At 43.2% G+C, this 11884-nt stretch overlaps 1 protein-coding gene across 7 annotated transcripts in view; it reads right to left on the minus strand.

Annotated features, from left to right (window-relative positions):
* The window catches only part of AGFG1 (ArfGAP with FG repeats 1), a 63145-nt gene extending 57415 nt beyond the window's left edge, over window positions 1-5730 (minus strand). For all 7 annotated transcript variants that reach the window (XM_069466502.1, XM_069466487.1, XM_069466494.1 and 4 more), the window contains exon 1: window positions 5455-5730. In XM_069466502.1, coding sequence (XP_069322603.1) covers window positions 5455-5621 — 167 coding nt within the window. In that variant the 5' untranslated portion in view covers window positions 5622-5730. The remainder of the gene's footprint in view (window positions 1-5454) is intronic.
* Between the last annotated feature and the right edge of the window lie 6154 nt (window positions 5731-11884).

Genomic DNA, 11884 nt, shown 5'->3' on the forward strand with positions numbered 1-11884 from the left:
GCGCTGGCAAATTAAGTTACATGTCAAAATAAAAGAAAATGCTTGCTATGTATAATATATATAACATGTATATGTGTATATTTTTATGATTGTTTGCTTTAACTTTTTTGATAAACCTATCTAACATCAATCTTGTGCACATGGAATAAGGAGTTTTAATTATAGCTCAAATATAGAAAATAGCAAGAGAATTAACTCACGACACATGGTGGTATAGATATGCAAAATTCAAAAGAACTGCTTTGGAACAGTCAGCACCATATTCCCATTGAATCCAGAATACACAACAGCACTTTCTGAATAAAACTCAAAGGTAAGAGCACACATTTTGGAGCCAAAAAGTTCCTTACCAAAAAAAGAGGGCATGATATAGCAATAAAACAAAAATGTATGATATATCCATAAACTATCTTGCCATTTAAAACTCAGTGAAGTAAAATCTACCATTTAGATACACAAAATATAGAATTCACAACAATTAAAAATAATCTGTGATAATTATACATTCTTTGGTGAAGGAATCAACATTAGTTCTGGATCCCAACATCAAGCAGGTTGTAACAGCAAATCATTGAGAGTGTATGCTAATTTTACAATTTAAAGCTGTCGGTGAATAATAGTATCTTCCTCATATGATTGTTATTATAATAATGCCTGCCACATGCTAGCACTCAATATTTGCTCAAAAAAAAATTTAGTCCTTCACAGCTGAAAAGGTATCAAACAGTTTTGCCCCATGCCGGCTCATGACTATAATCCCAGCACTTTGGGAAACATAGGTGAAAGGATCGCTGGAGGCCAGGATTCAGAGACCAGCCTGGGCAACGTGATGAAACCCCCAACTCTACCCAAAAAAAAAAAAAAAAAAGAAAAAAAGAAATTAGCCAAGTATGGTGGCGCCCACCTGTAGTCCCAGCTACTCAGGAGACTGAGGCAGGAAGATCACTTAAGCCCAAGAGTTCAAGGCTGCAGTAAACTATGACCATGCCACTGCACTCCATCCTGGTTGACTGAGTAAGACCCGGTCTCAAAAAAAAAAAAAAAAAAAAAGTTTTTCCACTTATTCCAAGTTGAAATTTTACTGTTTTGAAAATATCCCACTGAATGTAGCCACATTAGAGTACCAAAACAAGTGAAAAAGGAATTAAGAATATCAATCACTGCCCACTGTAACCTCCTGAGGTCCCAAACATTAAAATCAGAGCTCCAAAAGGGCATCTGATTCCAATTCATCATAATGCTAATAATTGTACAAAAACAAATTAAATACCTTTTTATCTGTTCAAATTTAATTTTAAAAAAATTAAAATTCTTACAATAAAGATTTATCATAAGAGTCAAATGTACATAAACTTAATAGAGTATAAGTTACTATCCAGCTACATTTACATACCTGTGAAATTCAAAGTTTAAATCCACATAAAATAACTGGTATTAAGAGTGGCAAAGTGTTTCTCAAATGTTGCTTTTGATTTTATCTAAACTCTCACTGAAAAATTTATCATTTTTTAAGGCTAGGACAATCTTTTATTATATTCTTTACTGATTACATTAATGTTTACATAATTGTTTGTTCCGCAGAACAAATAATTTAGTCTAAAACTAGTCTTTAAATCAACTAAAAGTTCTTTAACATGAAGGCAATTTTTTGATGTTGGCTATATTTTAAATGTTTGGAGTATCCATTCTTGATTTTAAGTAAGTATTTCTGTAAACAGAACAGAAAGATCTGTCCCAATCAGGACATTGTCATTCTGCCTTTGTAACAAATAGTTTAACTGTATCCAACTCTAATGTCTATTTGAAAGTTTTACAATCTAAATTCAGTTATACACTCTGAATGAGAATCATTCAAGCATACAGAACAGCCATCTGGAAGAAAAACAGGAAAGATTAACTCTGAGTTTAGTAACATTAACAATAAGATGCTGGTTCAATTTATTTAAACAAAGCTATTAATAAATGATAAAAGGTATATGACTACCCTAAAATTCAGATTCATGCTAGAAGATATTATATACTGCATATCAGTATTTTCTAGGTAAATCTAGACAGTTAGCATCCCTTATTTTATATTTGTACCTCGGTCAGTTAGCCCCATCCTTGAATATAGTATGTGTTCAATAAATATAGTATGTGTATCATTTAATACTCTTAACAACTCTGAGCTAAATGTTATCATCTTCTCATCACAAATAAAGAAACTGAAGCTAAGAGGATGGATCCAGGTGAACCTGCACATAGTGGCCTAACCTAATCCTACATTGTCCTAAGTCACAATGCTAGTGGCAGTATCAAAATATGACTTCAAAATTCACATATTTTCAATTACACCATATCATCTAAATAGCAAATAGTTATTATTATGCTCAATAGTTATATTATTCTTCCTAAGTTATTTTCCTGCATTATTGCTTTTCAAAGAAATAAATCCTCAGGAGCTATTGTCCCTTCAATGTTCTAAAATAGACACTTAACAAGCTGCCATTCTACCATCCATTCCCTCCTTCCCAAGAATCCCAGATTTCTGATTTGGGAACTCTATTTGGGGATCCTTGGTCCAACAGAGTTGGGGTAAAACACATGTCCAATCAGGGCAATGGGTGGCCACATGACCTAAGCAACCCAATCAGAGTGAACTGCAGAACTCTGAAAGTGTTGGACCAACAATATAATTGGGGGTGGGGGCAATCATCTTTGAACGGGGAAATCTAAGCAATATTATTATTAAGTCACTGGATAAAGTCTTAACTTGAGCCAACCAAAAAATTCCCTTCATATTTTCAAACCAATTTGATTCAGGTTTTGGGTTACATCCAGAAAATCCAAACTGAGAGATTTTTATTAGGACATTTCTCATTGCAATGTCTTTCACACATAGTATTGCTCCCTTACTCATGAAATGTCCTCTCTCTCGTTAATAATGCTTTTCATCTATCAGGCATCTATTATGTACTAGGCATCATGTGAAATATTTAACAAACATTATCTCTTAATATGAAAAACAAATCTATACCCAAAATCTGCAAAAGAAATCTTATTCTCACCATTTCATATACAAGAAAACTCAAGCTCAAAGATGTTGAGTGGCATTCTCAATACCACATAGCCAATACTTGGCGCCAGAATTCAAAACCACGTTTACCTAGCTCATAAGTACTTGGTATTTCAACTACATGAAGCTGCCTGCAATGTGGACCTTGTATTTAAAAGTCTTTGCTCAGGCATCAATTCCTCAAAGAAACTTTGTATATCCATTTATATATTTCACAGATATCTCTTTCACAGAAAGGAAATGTGACAATGTACTATAGCTATATGTTTCCATATTTAGAATACAAGCTCCATAAGAAAAGTAAGATCCAGGTAACTCCAGTGCCTCCTACAGTGCACAGGCCAAGTGAGCAATAAATATTTGTGAAAAAAAAATGACTGAAGAGAGAAATGAAGTCCTATTTATTATAGAATAAATGCCATTAAGATAAGCAATTGTCATTATATGGAGATATCCTTTTAGATAGAATATTTCTGAAATGTGAAATCTAAGAAGAAACCTGAAAATATTTCCTAGATACTACATATTTGCTGCTGCGCTTACAAAGGGTTACACAGAAATGTCAGAAATCCAGAACAATAAATATATATACATATAGTTTTCCAAACTAAATACTTTAAATGCATCAAAGGACCTTGTGTTTAGTAAAAGCAGGACACACTTCTTAAGCAGGTAATACAAAGTCAAATACACTTAAAATAAATTGGACTACTGGCTTAATTCTAGAACCAAAGTTGTCCAACATAAGTCATTTAACTTCATAGATTTACTTCTTCATTTGTAAACGAAAAGCATGGACCAGACTATATCCTAGATATCACCTAGCTCTGTGATTCTGCTGCAATTCAAGAATAACACTGGCAACTTCTCTGAGTGTTTCCCTGACTACACAACCTAAAAGTAACCTTAGGAACTTTTTCCTATCACACTATTTTAATACTCCGCATGGTACTTACTCCTGACGTTTTTCTTATCTATTTACGTATGTTTTACCATCTCCCCGCTAGAATGTAAGGGCCAAAAGAACGAAAAAGTTGCTGTATTTTATCAGCACACCCCAGGGCTTCACACAAAACCTAGCAGGCATCCAATAAATGTTTGCTTAACAAGTACTAATACTCATGGAAGATTAATAATGCCTCTTTGCCCAACTTAAAAAAGCAAATAATACTCTACTGGGCTTGTCCTGCATTTTTCAACTTTTAAAAACTCGGTTTTCCCATATGGTATTATGTACTTTGTCTTAAGTATTAATCTTACAATCAAAGGTTTTAAGAATGTTTAGTAACCCCTACTTTGTCAACAACTTACTTTGAATCCAAGACAGTTAGTGACAGAAAAGCATCTTACTAGTTCCAAAATCACCTGCAAACTTTCCCAATGAAATTTCACAGCAACAAAAACCTTATCAAATTAAAGCTTAATGAAGCAAAGAACAAAAAATACCAACCACCCCAGTAATTCAGGATGATAGTCTCTTTGTGAAATAATGCTGTCTTCCCGTCTTCTCCCATTTCTGTGTACAGCCAGGGCACTCGGGTATAGATACACAAGTCTCGCAGATACCGCCACCACTATTTGGAAACACACAGCTCCTAGTCGACACCTTATTTCCATTAAAACTTTCCCCAAACTCCTCAGGACTCTCTTCAGACCATAAAGCTAAAACCTCACAGCCTCAAATTTGCTTCTCTGCCTCCCCCTCCCGCAATTAAGCCTCTTTAACTTTTCCCTTGGGATTCACATCTCTGCCACCGAGACATTTTAATCCCCCTATTCTTAAACGCCTGCTTTCTCTCGTTCACCTAGACACCAGGTACTCTCCATCCGAGCGAAAGAGCACAGGCTAAGCGTCCCTGCTCTCTCCCACCACAGCTGCTTCCCCCACCCCCTCCGCCGGGGCCCGCAGGTGCCTCGCCGGGAACCGCCGCGCCCCAGCCGCTGAGAGGCGGGGCACACAAAGGACCAGCGCCGCTCTCCCCGGCCTCCACGCATCTTCTCCCTACAGCCCGGCGTGGCCGATGCCCTGGAGATCGGAGGACCAAGGCAGGTAGCTGCCTGCTCAGCGGGGACCCGAGATGTTCGCCCCTGCCACCCACTCTCGGACCCCAACCCCACATCCCACCCACGAAGGATGCCCTAAGCCTAAACCCTCGCCCGGCAAAACTGAAAGCGCATCCCCAGTCCGGCTGCCCCTGCGGAGCGCATCCCACCGCCAGCCTCCCCCGCCCGGCCCCGAGAGCCGGCGCCCAACTGCCTCCCCCGGCCAGAGCGGCCGCCCCCGACGGCCTCCCACGCTGCCCAACGTCTCCTCGGCCCCGGCAGGGCTCCCGTCCCGCCGCCCGCTCCCCGACCTCCCGGGAAAGGGCCCGACACCCGCCCGGCGGCCCCGCACTCACAGGCTGCCGGAGCAGGAGGTACAGACGAAGGAGCCGACCGTCATGTTCACATAGGTGGGGCCACGCTGGTCGCAGTCGAAGCACTTTCGGTTGTGCGGGAGGCCAGTCATGTCCCGCAGCATCTTCAGGTGCTTCTCCTCCTGCTTCCGCTTCGCGCTGGCCGCCATGGCCGCGGCGCCGAGGGAGGAGGCTGGCAGGGCCAGGAGCCGGGCGGCGCTGCGCCGGGGGCCCGCGGTCCCACGGGCCGCCCTGGCCGCGGCCGCAGCCCTCCGTCGGCACGCGCCGCCCGCGCCGGACCCGGCCGCCGCGGCTCGGCTCGACTGGGCTAGACGCGGCGCGGGCGCTGCAGAGCGCGGGCTGACGGGCCACACCAACCGGCCGGACCGGGACAACCGCCGCCGCCGCCACCTTCCCGACTGCTCCAGAGGGGAAAAGACAAGGAAGGGGCTCGGCAAGAGGAGGCCCGCCCCGGGCGGCCGATGGCCAAGTGTCGGCCGGCGCCCTCTGCTGGCCAGGAGGAGTCACTGCGGCCACGCGCGGCCTGGGCCCGGTCGGGGTAGAAGCAATGGTGATGATGATAATAATAAACAATATTTTTTGAGCGCTTACACATGCAGAGCGTTTCATGTGGGGTACCTGTCTCCTGCTTAAAACTTTCCAAGGCCTTCCCACTGCTTTGGGGATAATTTCAAATTCCTCACTGTGCCCTAAAAAGCGCTCCCATAGTCTTTCTAGAGCCTAGTCTACCTACCTGTCACTTCACCCTCCGCTCAGCCACACTGGATTTGAGTTTGTTCCCGAACACAGCAAGGTCCTTTCTGACTCCTGCAGGACCTTTGTCCTTGCTTTTCTCTCTAAGTCAGTTTCTCAATCTTGCCACTCAACACTTTGGACCAGTTAATTTTGGGGTGGCGGCTGTCCTGCACACGGTGGGATACTGGGCGGCATTCCTAGTCTCCCCCACTGGGCCCCAGAACAACTCCCCCACCGGTGGCGGCAGCCTAAAGTCCCCAGACATGGCCACAGGTGGAGGGAGGCTTAGGGGGTGAGGTCATCTGGTTGAGAACCACTGCTGCACACGCAAGGCCAGATAGATCATTCACAGCAGACAACTTCCCATTAGTCACGTGGGGCTCGGACTTCATCCCCCTCAGACTGTCCCAGATCAACCCAGCTACTGTTGCAGCTCACCTTCCTCAAAGTTGCTCTCCAGCAAATTGCTGTGTTGCATGTTCTTCACAGTTCTCACTGTTTGAAACACTGCATCTCGTGTAGTGTTTGCTGTATCCTGTCTGGGCTCTCCCTTTAGGCTCCGAACAGCTGATCCCTGTATTTCTTCACTACTCCATCCCTACCCCTCCCGGAGCTGGAGACTAGGTGCTCTGTGTTTGTGGAGTGAATGCGTGGACTATCTCATCTAATCTTCGCGACAACCCTTGGAGGTGTTATTGTTACTTTCATTTGACGAATCAGGAAAATGACGCTCTGGAGGATTAAGTGAATTTACCCAAGCACACGTGTGGGGAATCTGGGATTCCAACCCAGACAGTCAGACTGCAGGGCCCAAATCTCTTAATCACTGCCAGGGTCAACTGCAGGCAGGATGGATGTTAGAAATCATCCCTGCCCTGGATTTCCCAAAGGAGTTCAGGGAAACCCAGAGTGCTGGAGTTCTAGAATCACTCAGCTAGTGAATAGGAAAGTAAAAGTAGAATCCAGGTCTCCTCATTGCCAAGGCCAACTTTCCGATCTCCCATAAAAGTGGGTGAATCAACCAAATGAGACTTCATATTAATATAATACTATTAATAATAATTACTGTCTTAATATTAAAAGAAAGGGACAGATAGATTGGCCAATAGATTTTAACTTTTTCTATTATGGAAAATATCAAACTGTCATGAGCCCATGGCCCAACTTCAATAATTATCAGCTCATGGCTAATCTTGCTTTATCAATACCCTCACCCATCCCTCTTGACCCCCTCCTATTATTTTGAAGCGAATTCTAGACATCCTACCATTCAGTTTGTATCACTAAAAAATAAAAAAAACACCACCTTTCTCTTTTTAAACTTAACCATGATATAATTAGCACAACTAAAAAGCTAACAATAATTCCTAAAAATCATCAAATATTCCACCAGTGTTTAACTGCAATTATGTCATCAATATTTTTTAAAGATTTTTACAGTTTGTTTGAATCCACACCTTGCGGTTGGATACTATGTCTCAAAAAGTTCCATTTATTCTATGGGTTTCACCTCTTCCTCTTTTTTTCCATTTTTCCTTGCAATTCATTTGTTTTAGGATTTGAGCCCTTTTTCTTGCACAGTATCTCATAGTCTATATTGTTTAACATGTTCCTCTATCCTTTCTGCTTCCTAAAAATTTTTAGTTGAATCTGATTCACTCATATCCAGTTCAATGGGGGGTGGGTGCAAAATTTTATTTCATTATGTTCTTCCATCAGGAGGCACATAACTGGGGTGGAGGGTATCTGAATTCATTAATTCATTAAGGGTTACAAAATGGTGATACTCTAATTCTGTCATTCCTTCATCGTTTATTGGCTAAAATAGTTCTATAAATAAAAAAACTTCCCCTCATCTACTATTTGGTACAGTTCATGTCAGAAAGGCAGGATAAATATTTGATTTCTTTCCTTTATTCACAAATTTTCAAAATAATATATTGGTTTCCTATCACCTTCCAGTGGTGAGCAATATTCTTTGTGTTATAATACAGTCAAGGATTGAAACATATTTATATATTTCATATCCTTGATGTTCACATTGGCCACTGGGAGCCCCTTAAGGTTGGTTCTTGAGTATTTTAACAAGGCCCTTGACTTAAGGTCAACTGGAGCACTATTCCGGCAGAGGCCTTGGGCCTTTCAGAGATGAAAGCACTGGCCTAATCCAAATAGAAGGCTGACTTACCAGCCCCACTCCGGCTAAATATAAGACACCCAGCAGTCTCTTATTTATTACCAACAAAGGTGCTTACCCCACAGCCAGTGGCTTACTTGTTTCTATATTTGCAAAGCTCACTTGCCATTTGTTTGTTCTCTGGTTGTGCATCTCTCCATGGTCTATCACCTGATAAATTCCAACATCAGCGGGCATGACTATAGCACCTTGTACAAACAGTTGAATGAGTGATTGTTTTATGATTGTTTTGTTGTTGTCGAATGAGGGTTGTTTTTGTTGTTTTGAAGAGACAGGAATAGGTCCATTTCCAAACTGTGGATCTACAGTTCAGGGGAAGATGTTTTCCTCAAGTAAAGCTGAAAGTTCATATGACCTGCCGAAGGTTGGTTCTTTCATACCATATATAATATCAAAGTAGGTTTCTACCTTTAAAAATCCAAGGAGAGTTTGCCATAAATCAAACAAGACTATTTGTTTCCTGTAATTTCCTTAACTCTCACAACAACGCAAAGGAAGCTATTATTATCCCCATTTTACATATGAGGAAACTGAGACTCTGCAAAGCTAGCTTGCCGAAGGCCACTTTAGAAGTGAGGCAGGAAGCCAGGATTCAAATCCAGATCTGGCTGCAAGGCGCCAGCTTCTGCTTCCAGTGACTGGATACTGATCCTGCTTATTGGATTTGCAAAGCAGAAATTATCTTTAGCGATGTTAGCACCGCAGCTAGAGGAATATTTTCAAAATGTAAATGTGATTCAGACATAGCCAGTCCTCTCCCCGTACTGAAGCCTTCCATGGGCATCCCATTGCTCTCAGGAGGAATGAAAACCTAGGGGGCTCAGAAGCCCTGCACGGGCAGCCTCCGTTCTGCCTGCTGGGCTCCGGCTCTCCGCCTCGCCCTGCCCCAAGGTGCCCCAGAGTCTCAGTCACCACCCTACGTCTTTAACACTCTGCTCCAGCCCTACTTCCACTCACCACAGGGCCTTTATACATGTTGTTTTTGTTTCCAAAAGATGGTCTTCCATCACCTCTTTCCCTTCTTACCCTCAGATCCAGCTCAGTATCTGTTTTTCAGAGATCCCTCCCTGACCTGCCTAAGCAAGCCAGCCCCCACATTACGTGCTTATAGCACCTTACACCACTCCCTTGCAGCACTTACTGCTTGGGCTATTTATATCACTTTGTGATTTGCAGTTAGGGTCCCTTGTCCCCTGACCTCTCATACACTGCGGGCTTCATCCAGGAAGGGGCCAAGTCTGTGCTTGCTCACCATTATTCCTCCACCACGTGGCGTGGGACTTGGCACTTAAAGGGGCTCAATAAATAATGGTTGAATGAATAAATACATGCAGCAGTGGAGAGCCAAAGGATAAAGCTTCCCCCGGTCTGATGCAGTGGGTTCAGCATTCTGTGCATTGTTGTCTCTGCTGCTTTGGCTCTCAGGACTCCGGTTCTGTCAAAGCTACAATCGTTTTGTTAAGGAACTTGCAAATTCTGAAATCAAACCTCTAGTCATAAGAATCTAAAACCTTCCCGTATGCTGACTGACTTGCTTCAAGTCTCTTGCCTGTCTTATCACCAGGGGTGAGTCAGAGAAAATGTCCTGAACAAACCCTGGTGTTTGGAGAGGCCCCAGGGAGCCAGCAGCAGAGCTGCCAGCTCATCCCAGGCTGCCCCACCCTGCGTGCCTGTGGGCCAGGCCCAGAGAGGAGGCCCCTCTGTGTCTACTCCAGAGCCAAGCAGGACAGCCGTACAAGCATCGCAGGATGGCCGGCGGTAGATTCGTCCCTGGAGGGCTTTCCATTTATGAAAGACCTTAATTTAGACTTTTGACAGTATCTCTGAGCTGCCTGCAGTGTCAGGAAGATCCATCAGCGGAACAGAAAGATGTTTCCAGACACACACGCGCATGTCCCCTGGTCGTCCTCCTCACCTGCAGTGCACACTGAGTTCATCTTTTTAATAAGTCTTCATCTTACTTTATGAATAGCACATTTACCTTGTATTTTTTTTTTTCACTTACTTGTATATAAAATGGGCTAATTTGTCAAGTTGAATTATTTAAAAATATGTCACAGTTTTGGGGAACCCTGGTTTTACGTGTTTTCATGTTTTAATATTCTGGGAACCTTGAAAAAAATTGAAGTGGCCACGAAGCCTCTCTAAGACATGCCACCTTCTTCCCTGAGTCCCCACACTCCAAGCCGTCTTCGCCCTTGGAGCATAGAATCTCTCAGAAGCCCCCAAATGCTCCCTCAAGCACCCAGTTCCAGGCATGTGACTCTGGGTTGTTGAGGAACTTCCATTGTCCATTCTTAGGAGAATTGAGGACACTTTTAGGACATTCTTAGGGTCTTAGGGTCTTCCTTTCCCTCAGCCCCCATGATGCTTGGAGCTGATTTGGATTACAGAAAGGCCTCCCCCGACAGCAATGAGCCTTTACAATTTAGGGAAACTGGAGCTGTGGGTTTTCTATTTTGATTAACAGTCTCCCTCCCCTTGGGGTGACTTTCTCCAGCTTTTGGCCAGGAGGCCAATGCTCATTTTTATGGCCCGTGGAAGTAATGCAAAAGAAAAGTAATGTTGGCCCCATTCACTCCCCCAGGCTCCAGCCAGTTTCACAGAGTGAATAATCACAGGGCCTCAAGTATAAAGCACAGTGGAATAATAGTCAACTTGATTTTTTTTCCCTTTGAAAGTACCTTCCTTTAGCTGTGGTTTGATTATTTTTAACATTGCTTCCTGACTTTCTTTTTAATTTGCAAGAAGCAGTGAGGTAGAAAAGGAAGAAGGGGGAAAAAACCTACAGAGAATAGCCGTTGGTGCTCACTTCCTGGAAATACCAGTGTGGTTTCTCATGCTCTGCAGTAGACACCTGAGGGGCACGAGTTCCTCAACACCAATGTTGTGGCATTGACAGGTAAGCACCTGGCCTCCTCCTCCCTATGCCTGCCGAGAGAAACAGAGAGACCCTCCAGCTGTCTGTGCTGTTGGAGACTTGCTTTTTTTTTTTTTTTTTTTTTTACCTGGGTTCATTTTCTGCTGTCATTTGGGAGCTTTGTCTCACTAGCTGAATTCTCTGCACTCAGGGAGCAGAGACCAGGTCATACCCTTCTGTGTCCCTACTTTGCCAGGCCATAAAAGATGCTCCATAAATCATGCCAGCTGATTGATCCAACCTCAGGCTGTTCTGGAAGCCCAAAACAATTGCAACCTGACTTCAGTTATCCATTTATCAGAAAGGCATTTTTTGGATTTTAGGGGGAAACCAGAAGTAGCTTTCAGCCTTAACCTTCCTTCCTTCCTTCCATTCGATGACTATTTACTGAGCACCTACTACCTGCCAGGCACTGTGCCAGACACTGGGGATTTACCAATGCACAAGACAAAGTCTGCTTTCCTGGAGCTTGTGGTCCTACCAGAGGGAGAACAGACAATAAACACGTTATATAATGGGCCAGGTGATGCCCAAGAGCGCCAATGGAATATGAAGCAAAG

This window comes from Eulemur rufifrons, chromosome 1 (genome assembly GCF_041146395.1).
Source record: "Eulemur rufifrons isolate Redbay chromosome 1, OSU_ERuf_1, whole genome shotgun sequence".
Taxonomy (NCBI): Eukaryota; Metazoa; Chordata; class Mammalia; order Primates; family Lemuridae; genus Eulemur; species Eulemur rufifrons.